The sequence below is a fragment of the Hemitrygon akajei genome, chromosome 5 (genome assembly GCF_048418815.1).
Source record: "Hemitrygon akajei chromosome 5, sHemAka1.3, whole genome shotgun sequence".
Classification (NCBI taxonomy): domain Eukaryota; kingdom Metazoa; phylum Chordata; class Chondrichthyes; order Myliobatiformes; family Dasyatidae; genus Hemitrygon; species Hemitrygon akajei.
The window spans coordinates 43575889-43595411 of NC_133128.1; the positions used below are offsets into that span (position 1 = coordinate 43575889).

General features: G+C 42.6%; 1 protein-coding gene across 3 annotated transcripts in view; it reads right to left on the bottom strand.

The window, feature by feature from the left end:
* Positions 1 to 19523, bottom strand: part of LOC140727700 (uncharacterized) — a 101149-nt gene that overhangs the window by 50971 nt on the left and 30655 nt on the right. For all 3 annotated transcript variants that reach the window (XM_073045371.1, XM_073045370.1, XM_073045372.1), the window contains exon 7: positions 12728 to 12820. In XM_073045371.1, the coding sequence (XP_072901472.1) occupies positions 12728 to 12820 (93 nt within the window). The remainder of the gene's footprint in view (positions 1 to 12727; positions 12821 to 19523) is intronic.

Genomic DNA, 19523 nt, shown 5'->3' on the forward strand with positions numbered 1-19523 from the left:
CACTGTCATTCTCCTAATCTAAGACCTTCTGTAGTCTCTCTACCTCCTCAGAGCTACCTGCCCCTCCACCTATCATCATATTGTCTGCAAACTTTGCAACAAAGCCATCAGTTCTGTCATCCAAATCACTGACATACAGTATAACGAAAAAAGGATCTGTCCCATTACAGACCCTGTGGAACACCACTAGTCACTGACAGCCAACCAGAAAAGGTTCACTTTATTCCCACTCTTTACCTTCTGCCAATCAGCCACTGCTTTATCCAAGTTAGAATCTTTCCTGTAAAACCATGGGCTCATAACTTGTTAAGCAGCCTCGTGTGTAGCACCCTGTCAAAGACCTTCGGAAAATCAAAGTACACAACATCAACCACTTCTCCTTTATCTATCCTGCTGGTTATTTCTTCGAAGAATTCTAACAGATTTGTCAGGCAAGATTTTCCATTGAGGAAATCATGATGAATACCATGTGCCTTTAAGTACCCTAAGAATTCATTCTTAATAATCGACTCCAGCATCCTCCTAACTACTGAGGTCAGACTAACAGGCTATAGTTTCCTTTCTTCTGCCTCTCCCTTCTTGAAGAGTGGTGTGGCATTTGCAATTTTCCAGTTTTCTCGAACCAACCCATAATCTACTGATTCTTGAAAAATCATTACTAATGCCTCCACAATCTCTTCAGCCAACTCTTTCAGAATCCGGGGATGTACACCATCCGGACCCAGTAACTTCTGTACCTTTGTTTCCCCAAGAGCCTTCTCACTAGTAATGGTAATTTCACACACTTTATGACCCCTGACACCTCCACCATGCTGTTAGTGTCATCCACAATGAAGACTGTTGCAAAATACTTATTCAGTTCATCTGCCATTTCCTCGTCCCCCATCAGTACCTCTCCAGCATCATTTTCCAGTGGTCTGATATTCACTCACCTCTCTTCCTGTATCTGAAGCAGCGTTTGGTATCCTCTTTGATATTATTGGCTAGCTTACTTTCATATTCCATCTTTACCTTCTTAATAACTTTAGTTGTCTCCGTTGGTTTTTAAAAAGCTTCCCAATCCCCCAACTTCCCACTAATTTTTGCTCTATTATATGCCCTATTTGTCTTTTATGTCGGCTTAGACTTCTCATTAGCCACATGTAACACGCTGTAAGGATTCACTACTGATGTACTGGCTTCTCTGTAATGTTCACTGCTGAGGTAACGACTTCTCTGTAGCAGCAATGTTTGGGTTATGGCTGGAGATAACAGGACTGTGGTATGCATGTTAGTCAATCGGAGATCGTTGCTCTGTCTTGTGGATCTGGAAGGAGACTTTTCGCAGTCTTTGGTCAAGGAGGGATTAAGAGGGAGGACACGTGTGGAGAGAGCTGGTAGACCACCGGACAGAATGGACTGGGATCTGAAGGCCCGAAGGTCGGCGACGCTCGGAGGAGATCAATGGTGGAAGAATGGTGAATTAGTGAGCTCCAAATTGCACTTTTGACTTTTCCTTGAAATAGGCCCTTTTTTCTCTATTTTCATTACTAATCCTATATTCAAATTAGATTCATAAAGTTCAATCATTTAATTGCACATGGTGTACTGTCTGATATTTTGCATTGTGGGTTTGTAACTGGGCGGTACATCACACAGCATCCACACAAATGTGATTTCTCAGTTTGGAGGGGCCAAAGGCTGTTTTCCCCCTGGACGAACACAAGCTGGGCGAGCTGGAGGGTTACACATGGTTGTGTCATGTTGCCTTTGGAACACTTCTTCCACTTTGGGATGTATATATCACACGCCTTCTGAGTTGCTTCCAGAAATTCCAGCCATTGCTGTTTCACTGTCATTCCTGCTAGAGTACCCTTCCAATCAACTTTGTACCTCTTCCACACCTCTAGTTCCCTTTACTCCACTGATATATCTGACTTTAGGTTCTTCTTCTCATATTTCAGGATGAATTCGATCATATTGTGATCATTTTCCCCGAAGGGTTCTTTTTCTGGAGCTCTCTTATCAATTCCAGTTCTCTGCATAACACCCAATCCAGAACTGCTGATCCCCAAGTGGGCTCAATCACAAACTGTTCTAAAAAGCTATCTTGAGGGCATTCTAGAAATTCCCCCTCTTGGGATCCATCAACCTGATTTTCCCCAATCTACCTGCATATGGAAATCCCCCATGAGAATTGTAAAATTGCCCTTTTGGCGTGCATTTCTGTTTCTCAACGTAATTTGTAGACCACATCTACACTACTGTTTGGGGTGTGTATAAAACTCCCACCAGGGTCTTTTTACCCTTGCAGTTCCTTGCTCTGTCCACAATGATTCAACACCTTCCGACCCTACATCACCTCTTTCTAATGATTTGATTTTTTTTTTAAACCAACAGAGCAACATCACCTCCTCTGTCTTACTGCCCCTCCTTTCAATATAATGTGTATCCTTGGACATTTAATCCCTTTATCCTTTAATCTTCTTCCAGCCATGATTCAGTGATGCCTAGATCTTACAGTTCATGCCAATCTGTAACTGTGCTATAAGTTCATCTACCTTATTCCATGTACTGCGCACATTCAAATACAACACCTTCAGTCCTGTATTCACCCTTTTCGATTTTGTCTGCATTTTGCATTGCAACTCATCCTGTTAACTGCAATTCTGTCCCATCATCATAATCCTCTTCTTGTTAAGAGGATAGGAGCCTATACACCCCATACATGAGAAACAGACTCTGGCTATCTGTGTATTTACGCCTCCCACAATTTAATATACCTCTATCAAGTCCCTTCTCAGTCTGTCTCTCCTAATCTGGATCCTCAAGATTCTTTTCTACCTCATCTCTAGCTTAATTACATTTTCTTTTAGTGCCATGACAGAACTGATGAAATAATCCAGTGTGACCCAAATAACTTCAAGTTCAACCATAAAAGGACATCTCAACACTTGTATTCTGTGCCTTAGATGATGAAGGAATGTATGCCTTATGCCTTCCGGGCCATCTTAGTTACCTTGCAAGCTACTAAATACTTGCTGGTCTATCTGTTCTATGCTCCCCAGGGACCAGGTCTGGTTTAACTTCCTAAAATGCATCATTTAGCACTTGGGAGTTAAATTCAATCTACCATTCCCTTGGCCACTTTCCTTATCGATCTATATCCTGTGGTAACTTTAGGAAAGCTTTTCACCATCCACTATACTACTAATTATGCTGTCATCCACAAACTTACAACTACATTCAAGCACCAATCCCTGTGATACACCAGTGGTCACAAGCCTACAGTCTGAAAAATAACTGTCCACTCCCACCATTACCAAGATAATCGAGTGGTTAATACTGAGTGAGAGGTTGTTGTGGCACCACTCAACTAGATTGTCAATCTCACTCCTATCGTCACCACCTTTGATCCAGCCAGTGACAGCATTGTCCTCAACAAACCCGAGTATGACATTGGGATTGTGCTTAGCCTCACAGGCACAAGCTTACAGCAAGTAGTTGCATTGTCGTGCTTTCTTCATATTGACCCAGGATAAATCCTCTGAAATGATAACACCATGGAATTTAAAGTCACTGACCCTCTCCATCTATGGTCCCCCAATGAGGACTGGCTCAGGGACCTCCAGCTTCCTTCTCCTGAAGTCAATAATCATCTTCTTCATCTTGCTGACACTGAGTGAGAGGTTGTTGTTGTGACAGCACTCTGCCAGATATTCAATCTACCTCCTACATGCTTTGAATTTGCCAATGAAAATGGTGTCATTAGCAAACTGAAATATGGCATTGGAGCTGTACTTAACCTCAGAGACTTAAGTGTAAGCAAGCGGTACAGGGGGCTAAGCGCAAAGCCTTGAGGTTCACCGCTGATGGAGATTGAGGAGATGTTGTTGCCAATTCAAACTGATCAGGGTTCGCTAGTGAGGAAGTTGAGGATTCAATTGCACTAGGAGGTATTGAAGCCGAAGCCTAGAAGCTTATTGATTAGTTTGAGGGTACAATAGTATTCAATGCTGAGCTGTAGTAAATAAAGAGCATCTTTTCTCTTCAGATGTTCCAGAGTTGAGTGAAGAACCAATGAAATGGCATCTACTGAGGACCTGCAAAAGTTCATGTGTTTCATCATCAATCTCTCAAAACACTTCATCACTGTGGCTGTAAGTGCAACTGGACGATAGTCAGAGGCAAGTTACCTCATTCTTCTTTGGCACCAGTATAACTGCAGCTTGCTTGAAGCTGCTGGGTACCTCATACTGCTGAAGCAAGAGATTAAAAACAACAATGAACACTCCAGCAAGTTGATCAGCACAGGACTTTAGCACTCAGTCAGATACCCCATCCGGGCTGGGTGCTTTCCATGGGTTCACCCTCCTGAAGCATGCCTTCAAGGCATGCTGTAGGAGTTCTTGAAGATTGCTTCAGGTTTTGACGGTCAATGCCAGCACATAAGGCATTGAGTGTTGTTATCATTTGGCAAACCTTGTGGAAGCTGAAAACTAGCTCCACAAAGCCTCCCCACATCTTTACCTCAAGAACATTGGGTCATTCCCTCTGGAAATCACCCCTCCACAACCTCCAGTCCTATAGCTGCAGCAAACATAGAGAGACTGCTTCTAACCCCTCTCCAAGATCCACAAGCCAGACTGTCTTGCTGGACCATTTTTCAGCCTGATCTTATCCATAAAATTGTTGATATTTCATGGTCAAACCATGCATCAAGATCTTATGCAGAGTTCCAACCTGAAATGTCAGCAATTTCTTTACTCCTAGACAATTCTTAACCTCCGAGTTCCTCAAGCAGATTGTTGCTCCAGATTCCAGCATCTGCAGCCCTCATATCTTCAAAATTCTAACAGGACAGGGTGGATAGTGAAAGGCTGCTTCTACTCCCCTTTCACAAACACAAGAAAATCTGCAGATGCCAGAAACCCAAAGCAACACACACAAAATACAGCAGGAACCCAGCAGGGCCTACTCCTGTTTTCTGTGTTTCAATGTAATATAAGACATAAGAGCAGAATTAGCCCATTTAGTCTGCTCCACCATTTCATCATGGCTGATCCATTTCCCTCTCAGCCCCAATCTCCTGCCTTCTTACCATAAACATTCATGCCTCAACCAGTCAAGAAACTATCAAACTCTGCCTTAAATAAACCTAATGAGTTGGCCTCTGCAGCTGCCTGTAGCAAAAAATTCCATATATTCACCACTCTTGGGCTAAAAAAAATTCTTCATTTCCGTTCCAAATGGACAGCCCTCTATTCTGAGGCTGTGTCCTCTGGTCTTAGACTCTCTCACCATGGGAAACATCCTCTCCACATCCACTCTATCAAGGACTTTCGCCATTCGATAGGTTTCATTGAGATTCTTCCTCATTCTGAATTCCAGCGAGTGCAGGCCCAGAGCCAGCAAATGCTCCTCTTACGACATGCCTTTCAATCCAGGAATCATTTTCCTGAACCTCCTTTGCACCCTCTCCATCGTCAGCACATCCCTTCTTAGATAAATGGCTTAAATCTTGTGTTAAGAGATTATGAAATTTTTTGTTTTGATGTGATGGTTGACCCCAAATATGTTTTGTATAAGTAAGAGGGTAGGTGTAATAAGCTGTAGCTTCAGCCTACACCCTTTCGGTCTGTTTTAAAGATTATTATTATTTAAGTTTGTCTTATGAAATCATCATTGAAAATGCTGCTTTTTGTTATGTTTGTACTGACCAAAATAAATAAAACCTCAATTTCAATTTATGGCCCAAAACTTATCACAAATCCTCAACATTACATCCTTGCTTTTATATTCTAATCCTCTCGAAATTACATCTCATTTGCCTTCCTCACCATAGACTCAACCTGCACATTAATCCTCAGGGAATCCTGCACAAGGACTCTCAATTTTTGAATGTCTCTCCATTTACAAATAGTCTACCCTTTTATTTTTTGTACCAAAGTGCATGACCAACATTGTAGTCCATCTGCCACTTCTTTGCCCATTCTCCTACTCTGTCCCAAGTCCTTTGGTAGCCTCTCAGTTTCCTCAACGTTACTTGTCCTTTCACCTATATTTGTATCATCCGCAAACTTGGCCACAAATCCAACATCTGAATCACTGGCCTATCATGTGAAAAGTGGTCCAACGTAACCCCATCTGGCATCCCTCTGGTCACTGGCAGCCGACCAGAAAAACACCCCCCTTTTATTCCCACTGTTTGCCTCCTACCAACCAGCCAAAGCTCTATCCATTTAAGTATCTTCCCTGTAATACCATGGGCTCTTAACTTGTAAAGCAGCCTCTTGTGTGGCACCTTGTCAAAGGCCTTCTGAAAACCCAAGTACACAACATCAACATTTTCCTTTGTCTATCCTGCTCTTTATTTCCTCAAAAGAATTCCAACAGATTTGTCAGGCAATATATTCCCTAGAGGAAACAATTTGGCATATTTTATAATGTGCCTCCAAATACCCCAAAACCACATCCTTAAGGATGGATTCCAACATTTTCCCAACCACTAAGGTCAAGCTAACTGGCCTTTACTTTCTTCTGCCTCTCCCTTCTTGGAGAGTGGAGTGGCATTTGCAGTTTTCAAGTCCTCCAGAACCACGCCAGAATCCATTGATTCTTTAAAGATCATTACTAGTTCCTCCACAATCTCTTCAGCCACCTCTTTCAGAAGCTTGGAGTGTAGACCATCTGGTCCAAGTGACTTATTTACCTTCAAACCTTTCAGTTTCCTGAGAATCTTTTCCCTAGTAATGGCAACCACACACTTCTGCTCTCGGGCACCCTCAGATTCCAGCATACTACTAGTGTCTTCCAAGCTGAAGGTGATGCAAAATACTTACTCAGTTCACCTGCCAGTTCCTTTTCCACCATTAAAAGTCCTCCATCATCATTTTCCAGCATCCAATTATCTACTCTCACCTCCCTTTTACAATTCATAAATCTGAAGAAACTTTTGGTATCCTCTAATATTATTGGCTAGCTTACCATCATATTCCATCTTTTCCTTCTTTATGGCCTTTTACTTGCTTTCTGCTGGTTTTTAAAAGCTTCCCAATCCTCCAACTTCCCACTAATTCTTGCCCTCTTTCACTTTTATGTTGGCTTTGACTTCTCGTCAGCCAGGGCTGCATCATCCTGCCTTTAGAATACTTCTTCTTTGGGATGCATCTATCCTGTGCCTTTCAAATTGCACCCAGAATCTCCAGCCATTGCTGCTGTGCCATCATCCCTGCCAGTGTTTCTTTCCAATCAATCTGAGCCAGCTTCTCTCTCATGCCTCTGTCATCCCTTTTACTTTACAGCAGGGGTTCCCAACCTGGGGTGCGAGATGGAATTTCAGGAGGTGCGACCAAGAGTGGTTTGTGTCCTTGAGTGACGAGTCAGGAGTCATCACTCAGCCGGCTGCCAGTGTGCCTTGAGAAGTGGTAGTAGGTGGTTGTGTTGCGTAGATAGTAGTCTCATTGTTTATTTAATCAAAAGGAGAGAATAACAGAATTAACATATACATAAAGTAACTAATTGTCAGTGTATTGCTTTTAAAATCATTATAATGCAATATCTGACATAATCATTGTATATTGTTTCACTCATAAATTCACAATCGCGAGAGTTCATTAAGTATTTCACCCCTCGGGGCCTCTCAGCTCGCCTGTCGCCTCTGCTCACACATACCGTGCCTCCCTCCGTCACTTGAATTCACTCGGCCAATCCTGTGCTTATCCCCGCTTTGTCCAGCCAATCAAACGCCTCCCTCGTTGCCACCGACTTCCCTGTATATAATGTGAAGGACTGAGGAGCATGGGGGAGACAGGAAGTAACGTTTGTCCCAAGCACACTCCAGTCTCCCATTGCCCGAGTCGAGAGAGACGTAAACTCACTCCAGACTCCCACTGCTCAAGTCAGCACTGAAGAGTCTCATCAGTGTTACCTGGGAAGTTACACCTCAGAGTTGAGGAGTCTCATCAATATTAGCTAGAAGGTTACATCTCAGAGTTAAAAATCATCTCATAATGCCAAAATCTTTATGTATCCCGAATCAACCATCGAGTAACGACTTCGCGTTAAAACCGAACCCGCAGACAGTAGGTAAATTATTCAATTATAAAATTTTTTAAAAGCTGCATTTTGATAAAAAGCAGCTGAAGTCATTCATTTGTATTTGTTTCAATGCGTTAAAGTAGTTTTTGAATTTCAAAGGTTTTTTTTCTTGAATTGTTGATAATTTTGAATTGTGTTAGTTGAGGAGGTATCATGGTTAGCACCGAGGACTTTGAATCATGTGATGGGAGTTCATATCTCTGGTAATCATCGGAAATAGGTGTGTAAATTCAGTAGGGAGTAGCCTAATAAGTCGCATCGTGTCCCTGTAGCATTTCTACCTGACGATTTATCTTGGCGTAACCGCAAATAATATCGTAATATTAGAAAGCGTATTTCTCGTGATCCTTTGCTATAGGCGTGTCTGGTTTAGTAAAGCAGTCATCAAAAAATGCCAGTAAAGCATCAAAAATGTTGCCTCCAAATTTGAAGAAAGTCCTTGATACTTGTGTGAAGATCAACTGGATCAGGGGGCATGCTTTGAACCATCACATCTTCAAATCATTGTGAGGATCTGGGAAGTGAGCATTCAGTTTTGCTTTTCCACACTGAAGTCTGTTGGTTGTTACAAGGACAAGCTTTAACCTGCTTCTTTGAACTGCGGGGAAAAAAATCAAAGTTTTTCTGGAGGAGCGTGAATGTGATCTGGTTGGGGCAATGGAATCACAGGAATTTGCCCAAATGCTGGCTTACTTAGCTGATATTTTCACTCATATGAATGACCTGAGTGTTTCTCTTCAAGGAAAAGGGATAAACATATTGAAGGCTTGTGAAAAGTTGAATGCCTTCAAAATTACGTCTTTGGCGTCGAAGGATGGAAAGAGGCAGTCTCTCAAATTTTCCTTCACTAGAAGAGATGGTTGATGATGCTGGATCTATAACTCCTACTGTGCGTGAAGAAATTGTGGCTCATTTGGAAATACTGTCAGAATCGTTTGATGGATATTTTGCTGCTGGAGAACTGAAGATTTCAGAAGAATGGATCATAAATCCATATTCCTACAATTTGGAGAAAATGCCAGATGATGAAGAGCTGAAGGAAGATCTTATTGATTTGCGGACAAATTGAGCTCTTGAAATGCAATTTGAAAGCAAGACTTTGGAGGAGTTTTGGTGTGCAGCACTAGATAGGTTCCCAAGACTTGGTGAAAAAGCATTCCGTGTCCTCATTCCATTTGCAACAACATACTTGTGTGAATCTGGATTCAGTTCTCTTTTGTCAATCAAGACAAAATCTAGGAATCGCCTGAATCCACAGGCAGACCTGCGGATCGCAGTCAGCAAGAAAGTTCCACGTTTTGACAAAATCATGAATGAGAAGCAGGAGCAAAGAAGTCATTGAATTTTATGCTCACAATTGGGATTGATTTTACTGTTTACAATTTTTTCTGAATAAATTAGAATCTGATTGCTCGATTTATATTTGCATTTTATGCACCGAGTTAAAAGCTTATTTTTTTTTAATTTTTTTTTTTAAGTTCAATTTGTTCAGCCACAGTATTGTATGTGGTTCAATTTGTGGTTCAAAAATTAGAAATCAGACTTCTTCATCTTCAAATGTGATATTACTTTTGTAGGGGGCATGAACATTAATTAAACATTTCCTAGGGGTGTGGGGCATAGAAAAGGTTGGGAACCACTGCTTTACAGTAATATTGATACATCTGACTTTAGCTTCTCCCTGTCAAACTGCAGGGTGAATTCCATCATATTATGACGACTGGCTCCTTAGGGTTCCTTTACCTTAAGCTCTCTAATCAATTCTGGTTCATTGCACAACCCCCAATCCAGAATAGCTGATCCCCTAGTGGGCTCAATCCTAAACTGTTCTAAAAAGCCATCTTGTAGGCATTCTACAAATTCCCCTTCTTGGGATCCAGCATCAACCTGATTTTCCTGATCTACTTGCATATTGAAATTCCCCCAAGACTATTGCAACGTTGCCCTTTTGACAGACATTTTTTTATCTCACATTGTAATTTGTAGCCTACATCTTTGCCAACGTTCAGAGATCTGGAAACAACTCCCAGCAGGGTCATTTTACCCTTGCAGTTTCTTAGCTCTACCTACAACAATTCTATGCCACTTCTTTCTACTGATTTGATTTACTTCTTCCTGCTTAAACTCTATTCTCTACCCCCCATTCTCTTCAGATGCATCCCCATCATACAGACAACCCACCTCTACTTATCCAGTTTCTTACATAGTCAAGCTCTCTACATCTTCACCCCACAGCAGGCTGTCCAGAGGTTCCATTTAGTTCTTTCTTAAATGGAGGATCAATAGTTTCAGTTCCCCTGCTTTCTTGCTCCCTTGGTGTAATCCTTTCTGACACCAAATATGAATGAGGAGTGTTTGATGGCTCTGAGCCTGTAGTCTTTGGAGTTTAGAAGAATGGGGGCGGGGGTGCCTCATTAAACCTACCAACTATTGAAAAGCCCTGACAGAGTGAATGCGTACAGGATGTTTCCAATAGTGACCAGCGAGCACAGTCTCAGAACAGAAAGATACTCCTTCAGGAAAGAAATAGAGGAATTTCTTTAGCCAGACAGTAGTGAATCCCTGTGAAGAACACGTCCTTAGGTATATTTCAACTGGAGGTTCATTGGTTCATGATTAGTAAGGGGGGGGGGGTGGGGGAGGCAGGAAAATGGTGTCGAGAGGGAAAATAAATCAGCCATGATCAAAGGGCAGTGCCAACTCGATGGGCTAAATGGCCCAATTCTGCTCCCATATCTTCTGGAACATCTTGGCCCTCTAACTTCCAAATTCTTTCTCTCTCCACAGATGCTATCTGACTTGCTAAATATTTCCAGAGTATTCCATTTTACTTAAAATCTCAATACATCCTCATTCCCTGCCTTTTCATTTTTGCCTACATGCCTCTTAAATGTCGTTAACATAACTGCTTCCACTTCCCCCAGCAGCATGTGCCAGGCACCTACCACACTCAATTCCTCAAATTTCCTTTACACTTTCACCCCCCTCACTTTAAAGTGTGGCCCTCTACCATTTGACAATTCTATCCTTACAAATAAAACGCAAACAAATTTACTTCTGAATACCTTAATTTTTCTTTGAAAGAATATCTGTGCACGTTCATCTATACCATCAAATGCAGATTCTGTATTGGTCACTCTCTCCTCTCTGCACACATGGGTGAACATCTATGTCCAAGTTTGATAGTCATACTGAAGCTCAGAAACCTACACTGTACAGACAGCATCAGCACAAAGAGTTCTTAATCTAAGAAATAGGTCTGTAACAAACAGTTTTGAGGAACTAGGAGAACAAATGCAGTACAGGCAAAACCTCCCACGTGCCTTGAGCAAATCATAAAACAGTACACTTGAATCTGAAAAATATAAAGCAACACCAAAATACATCAATCTCGCCTAACATTTTGTTTTGCAATTTAAATTGACCCAAAAAGCAGAAATGAAAATGTGGGTTCATAACATAAGTATGTCATTCTCTTAAACTTTAAACCTAGTTATCAGTCAAAAATAACAAACTGTTTTGAAATTGAGCACAAAGTTGACAGCCTTGACCTGGGAACATTGCAGAGAACCAATATGTACTTGTACTTTATATATCAAAGTTAACTGATACAGAAGAAAGTTCACAAGAGAAGCGAGTCGAGTGTTTGAGATACATTTTAAGTATCATCATTTCAAAAGCACCTCCAGGGCTCAACCAGGGATACCAAACATTTTTTTCACAATATATTGTGCAAGACAGTAGCCAAGTGGGCAGCAGTCCAACTGGGGCAGGAGCCTTCAACTTTGTTACAATATATTAGTGCACAACTTCTTATAGGGGGGGTATGGACTTCTAATCCAAAACACCTCCAATAGGCACTCAGGAATAAATTTATTTTTTATTTTTTTAAAAAAGAACAATTATGAAAGGCCACCGGGAATGCTGCATTTCATCATGAAAAAAAATTAAACACAACCTTGATTCTTCTTCTTTGTTTGGTAATCTCTATGACAGAACCGGGAGAAGAGTTTCTGTTTTGGAGTCATGTGAATGAAGTTATCCCCCCAAAGAATCTTATAGAATATTGGGTCTGGTGATGGGATAGGATACTGAAGTTGGAAAGAAAAGGGAGCGAATGTATTATGCATAGACAGGGTTGGTGGCATCTTGACAGTGCCATAAGATTCTTGCTGTTGGGTTGTTTAGGTATCAGCAGCATATGGGAAAACAGGGATTGGTGCTACCCAATGAACCTCAGTGTTGTGCATGGACTGCAGTCTTGATCTCTAAATACTCTTACCCCCCCCCCCCCCCCCCCCCAAATGATTCAGGCAAAAGCTCTGCTGCTTTACTGCAAGTCTGTCCCAAGCCTTATAGGCTCATCAGGCCAGTGCTTATGCTGGCAAGTCCTACATTTACCTCCACTAAGTCCTACATTTTCAGCATAAGAGATTTTGGGAACCAGCAACACCATTTCTCCCCCTGGCAGAATATCTTCAATCAATGCCTCAAATTAACTTTTTTCTCTGCTCCTCTCCTCAGTTCCTCAGCTTTTGGCTCTAGGAACCATACACACAGATCAATGGATGGTACTCATCTGAAACTGTTTCTTATTCTCAAATATTCACACACTGGTTAATCTTCAATCGAACAGTATTATACTTACAACTTTCAGTTCCTCTTTAATGCACACAGGAATTCCATCCAGTGGGGAAAGAGGTGCATTGGCTCTGTACCGAGCAGTGGAGGCTTCTGCCATCTACACATAACAGAATTTCAGTGGTAGATTAAGAATAATAGCACCGTCGAATACATTGAATCATTGAAATTCTTTGGTGAAAGGGACAAATGCTCAATACAAACATTGATTACATTTCAAACTTAAGGTCGCATTCCTGTAATTTTCAGTACCAAAACATTTCCACATCATGTGGCAGCACACAGTTAAAATGTGATGGTACGCAAATTAACTGCTTCAGGCATCCTTGATTGGCAAGAAGAGGCTATGCACAAGATCAACAAATTACATAAAATGAATCAGTGACTGTCATGATGGGTGTGAGAAACAGCCAAGGCTATAAAATTGAAAGTCAAACAATTCTGTACGGAATCAACAACCCCCTAGTTACATCTACATGAAAACTTATAGCCGCTTTCCTGTCATTTCTTTCAGTAATCACCCCAAATCAGTGGATTCATGCCTTACAGTTGTAGCATTCTGTATAGCCACCTTTCAGCAACGACATCCGTCAAGTTAAATTCTGCATAGCAACAACAACATTCACCATGGGAAAACTACACACTGGCTTTACACAGTTCCTCAAATTAACCATTTGATTGCCTCCCAATATTTCAGCACCCATGCATTAACTGATGAAGCACAAAGAGAACTTTATGGTATACATTTTGCACGAATAATCATTCTTTTCATGGCATCATTTGGCAAAACAGCAGGTTTTCACTATAGAAAACAATAATGAGAACAGAGTGTACTAAGTGAAGTTTACTGCCAATGTGCGTCCTTAGAGAAGGTATGTATTAAGTTTAGAGAACATGGAGGATCACTAGGAGTTACCTTTCTTTTGGGCCTTGAACAGAATGCCATCATTCCGTAATGACTTTTGGCTGGCTTAAAATCACCTTGGAAGGAAGACTGGAATTAAGCAAACCTTGGCAACTGAATTTATTATCCAAGTACATATATGTCACTATATACAATCTGAAGATTCATTTTCTTGCAGGCATACCCAATAAATCCTAGGAGGGTCTCAGTCAGTGGATGCTGCATCCTAGCCGTTTAGATATGCAAGCCAGGGCAGTACAATATGGAGAGCTAAGCTGCTGCCACGAAGCAAGCTCCCTTTCTCCACACATCTAGTGAACCGCAAAGGAGCAGCAGAGACTGGTAAGTCTGGTACTAGCAGTCTTGAACTCAATGCAGCACTGCCTTAGGGACTCCAGCTCCGGACTTACTTCCTCAAGGTTTACTCCCAAAGCCTTCCCCATGAATGGGTGTAGCCGCAAGGCAGCGGAAGTTTGAGATCAGAGTTTTCCATCTCTAGATGAGTTGCCAACCACGGCTGACAAGCCCCATCTGCCTGAAGCAACTGGTTTTAAGCCACCAGTAATGCAACTTTGCCCCTTCTCCTGTCAGTACAAATGGTTCCGCCAAGCCTAGTACCTAAGCCACGTGTCAGGGCCAGGAGCTAGACTTGGATGTCAGAGGCTACTTGAGGCATACATCTTTGGGAGCATTTAATAAATCCCATAACTATACAATAAATAATAACTAACAGAATCAGTGAAAGACTGCACCAACCTGACCATTCAACAAACTGCACAAATACCAAAAGAAAGAAAATGTGTATAAATAAAATAAACACAAACATCAAGAACATGAGATGAAGAGTCATTGAAAGCGAGTCCATTGGTTTTGGTAACTTTTCAATGATAGGGCAAGTGAAGGTTCAAGAGCCTGATGGTTGAGGGGTAATAACTAGTGCTGAACTTGCTGGTGAGAGTCCCTAATGATGGATGCTGCTTTCCTAAAACAGTGTTTCATGTCAATGGTAGGGAGGGCTTTACTCATGATGGCCTGGGCCATATCCACTACTTTTTGTGGCATTTTCCATTCTAGAACATTGGTGTTTCCATACCAGACTGTGATGCAGCCAGTCAATTTACTCTCCACTTCACATCTATAGAAATTTGTCAAAGTTTTAGATGTCATGCTGAATCTCCACAAACTCCTAAGGAAGTAGAGGCCGTGCCTTCTTCATAATTGCTGACCCTGTCTACCTCTAGTACTCCGACCTCTGGTTTCCTTCCCCTGAAGCCAATAATCAGCTTCTTGGTCTTGCTGACATTGAGTGAGAGGTTCTTGTTGTAGCACCACTCAGCTAGATTTTTAATCTCCCTCCTATACGCTGACTCATCACCACCTTTGACCTGGTCTACCACAGCGATGCCATCAGCAACCTTGAATATGACATTGGAGCGGTGCTTAGCTACACAGTCGTAAGTGTAAAGCAAGTAGAGCAGGGGGCCAAGCACACAGTCCTGTGATGCATCTGTGCTGACGCAGACCCCAAAAATATCTCCAAATGAGGAGATAGAACTGACTGGGGTCTGCAAGTGAAGGGATCGAGGATCCAATTGCACAAGGAGGTATTGAGGACAAGGTCATAGAAAAGTACAGCACAGAAGCAGGCCCTTTGGCCCATTTGGTGCGTGCCGATCCATTTAAACTGCCTACTCCCATCGACTGGCTCCAGGACCACAGCCCTCCATATCCCTACCATCCATGTACCTATCAAACCTCCTTTTACACATTGAAATCAAGCTTGCCTGCACCACTTGTGCTGGTAGCTTGTTCCACACTCTCCCAACCCTCAGACAGGTTTCCCTTCATGCTTCCCTTAACTTTTCACCTTTCACCCTTGACCCATGACCCCCAGCTGTAGTTCCATCCAACCTATGCCCTTCATAATTTTGTATATCTCTATCAAATCTCTTCTCAATCTTCTATGTTCCAAGGAATAAAGTACCTATCTATTCAATCTTTCATTACAATTCAGGTCATCCAGATCAAGCAACATCCTTTTAAATCTTCACTGCACTCTTTCAACCTTGTTTACATCTTCCCCGCAGGTAGGTGACCAAAACTGCACACAGTACTCCAAATTAGGTCTCACCAACGTCTTATACAATTCCAACATAACATCCCATCTCCTATACTTAATACATTGATTTGTAAGTGTCAATGTGCCAGGAGCTTTCTTTATGACCTCATCTACTTGTTACGCCACTTTCAATGAATTCTGGACCTGCATTCCCAGATCCCCTTCTGCTACCCCTTCACTCCTCAGTGCCCAATGGTTCACTGTGCAAGGCCTACGCTGGCTGATCCAACCGAAGTGCAACACCTTGCACTTATCGCCATTAAATTCCATCTGCTGTTTTTCCAGCTGATCCAGATCCCTCTGCCAGCTACGATAGCCTTTCTTGCTCTCCACTACACCCCAACCTTGGTGTCATCAGCAAATCTGCTAATCAGTTAAACACATCGTCATCCAGTTTGTTAATATAGATGACAAACAGCAAAGTACTCAGCACCGATCCCTACAGTACTCCGCTAATCACAGGCCTCCAGTTAGAGAGTCAACCCTCTACTACCACTTTCTGGCTTCTCCCACAAAGCCAATGTCTAATCCAATTTACTACCCCATCTTGAATGCCGAGTAACTGAACCTCCTTGACCAACCTCCCACTGTCAAATCCAATGTAGGCAGCATCCACTGCCTCGCCTTCATCAACTTTCCTCAAAAAGCTCTACAAGATTGGTTAGACATGATGCACCATGCACAAAGCCACGCTGACTACTCTTAATCTGTCCATTCTGTCCAAATACTTGTATACAGTCGGCCCTCCTTATCCGCGAGGGACTGGTTCCAGGACCCCTTGCGGATACCAAAATTTGCAGATGCTCAAGTCCCTTATTCAACCTGGCTCTATGCGGTGGACCTTAGGACCCAGCGGAACCTCAGACCTTATTTAACCTGTCTCAGTGCAGTGGACATTAGGACCCAGCGGCAGAGTTCTGAATCTGTTTCTGTTCACAAAAATAGTCATGATCACGATTGAAAATAAAGTGGAAATAATAAAGCGATCAGAAAGAGGTGAAACGCCATTGGTCACTGGAAAAGCGTTAGGCTACGTCAATCAACAATCGGAACAATTTTAAAGGATAAAGTGAGAAAGGCTGTGCCCCGATGAAAGCTACAATTATTACTAAGCAAAGCAGTGGTTTAATTATTGGGTTTTTGATCCTCCACATCAACCCAGCATGGTGGAGAGCGCGCTCGATAGTGATCTGTCACTAGACAGAACTCGGGAACTTCCCGAGCCCGGTGCCGAAACATACGTTCTTAAGTGTTTTATATGCATAGAAAGGTAAAATATATACTATATACGAATGCAAACGTTTGACTAACTGACACTAAATAATACCGGATGTACCTATTCTGACTTACGTAGTAAGAGAACTTCGGATTTTTTTCCGATCCCAATCCACGATAACCCACGCACATCCTCCCGTATACTTTAAATCATCTCTAGATTACTTACAATACAATGTAAATGCTATGTAAAATAGTTGTTATACTGCATTGTTTAGGAAATAATGACAAGAAAGATGTCTGTACATGCTCGAACAACAAGTACTGGAAGAGCACTTCCGGGTTTTCGCGATTCGCGGTTGGTTGAATTCACGCATGCGGAATTCGCGGATAAGGAGGGTCGACTGTATCTGGTCCCTCAGAATACCTTCCAATAACTTTTCCACTACTGATGTCAGGCTCACCAGCCTGTAATTTCCTGGTTTATCTTTTAGAGCCTTTCTCGAACAGTGGAACAACATTGGCTATCCTCCAATCCTCTGGTACCTCACCTGTCACTAAGAATGATTTAAGCATCTTTGCTAGAGCCCAGCGATTTCTCTACTTGCCTCCTATAAGTTCTGAGGGAACACCTTGTCAGCCCTGGAGATTTATTCACCCTAATTTGCCTCAAGACACCAAACACCTCCTCTTCTATAATCTGTACAGAGTTGATGTCGCTTTGCCTCACTTCTATAGACTATGTCCGTCTCCTAAGCAAATACAGATGCAAAAAAATTCACTTAAGATCTCCCCCATCTCCTCATGTGGAATACCATTCAATCTTCCAGCGGACCAATTTTGTCCCTTGCTATCCTTTTGCATTTAACATATCTGTAGAATCCCCTAGGATTCTCTGTCACCTTGTCTGCCAGGGTAACCTTATGCCTTCTTTTAGCCCTCCCGATTTCTTTCTTAAGAATCAAACCTGCAGATAAGGGAGGTTCTGTTATAGTCTGGCGAACTGACCTCAACCTTGCTGAGGCTCAGCGCCAACTCTGACACCTCCTCTTACTTACCCCTCGAACAGGACCTCGCTAAGGAACACCAGGCCATCGCCTCCCACACCATAACCAACCTTATTGACTCTGGGGATCTCCCATCCACTGCCACTAACCTTATAGTTCCTGCATTCCGCATCTCCCGTATCTACCTCCTGCCCAAGATCCACGAACCCATTTGTCCAGGTAAACCTATCGTTTCAGCTCATTCCTGCTCCACTGTACTCATATCAGCAAATCTCAATTCTGTTTTATCCACCCCCTGCCCATGTTCAGTCCCTTCCTACCTACATCCGTGACATCTCACACGCTCTTGATCTTCAAGGATTTCAAGTTCCCTGGTCCCCATTATCTTATTTTTACTATGGATGCCCAGTCCCTGTACACCTCCATCCCCCACAAGTAAGGCCTCTAAGCTTGGTTTCTTTCTTGGCACCAGATCTAACCAGTTCCCCTCCTCCACCATGGGCAGTCACATGGGTCCCAGCTATGCCCATCTGTTGGCTATGTGGAACAGTCTATGCTCCAAGCCTACACTGCTGACCGTCCCACATTTTTCCTATGCTACATCGTTGACTGCATTGGTGCTACATCCTGTACCCATGCTGAACTCGTCGACTTCATCCACTTTGTCTCCAACTTCCACCCTGCCCTCAAATTCAGCTGGTCCATTTCCAACACCTCCCTCCCCTTTCTCGATCTCATTGTCTCCATCTCTGGAGACAGCTTATCCATTGAAGACTATTATAAACCCACGGACTCTCACAGCTCCCTAGACTGCACCTTGTCCCACCCTACTACTTGTAGAAACAGGTAATCCCATACTGTAAAAGGACAGGATGGGATAGTTTGTCAAATGTGTTCAGGAAAGTTCCCTTAATTAGGTCACAAAGGTCTCAATGAGACGGTGTGCAATACTTGATCTCCTATTGGGGAATAAGACAGGGCAAGTGACAGGAGTTTGTGATGGGGAACACTTTGCATCCAGTGATCATAATGCCATTATTTTCAAAGTAAATATGGAAAATCCCCCTTTTTCAATTCCTCCGTTTCTGTCACATCTGCTCTCAGGATGAAGCTTTTCATTCTAAACAAAGGAGATGTCCTCCTTTTTCAAAGAAAGGGGCTTCCCTTCCTCCACCATCAATGCTGCCCTCAACCGCAGCTCTTCCATTTCACACACATCTGCCCTCGCCCCATCTTCCCTACCAGGGATAGGGTCCTCTTGTCCTCACCTACCACCCAACCAGCCTCTGCATCCAGAGTGAAACTCTCTCGCTTCTTTCTCAAGTGTTCTTTTGCATTTCTCATACTCCGTAAGCACCTGCTTATTCCTGCTATGCACATCCTTCTTCATCTTAACCAGGGCCCAATAGCTCTTGCAAACCAAAGCTCCCTACACCCATTATTGTTACCTTTTATTCTGACAGGCACATATAAACCAAGTATACTGTTGCCAGAAACAGCCTGTCCCAATCAATACTTGCCCGATTCTTTCTGATGCCATCAAAATTGGCCTCTCTGT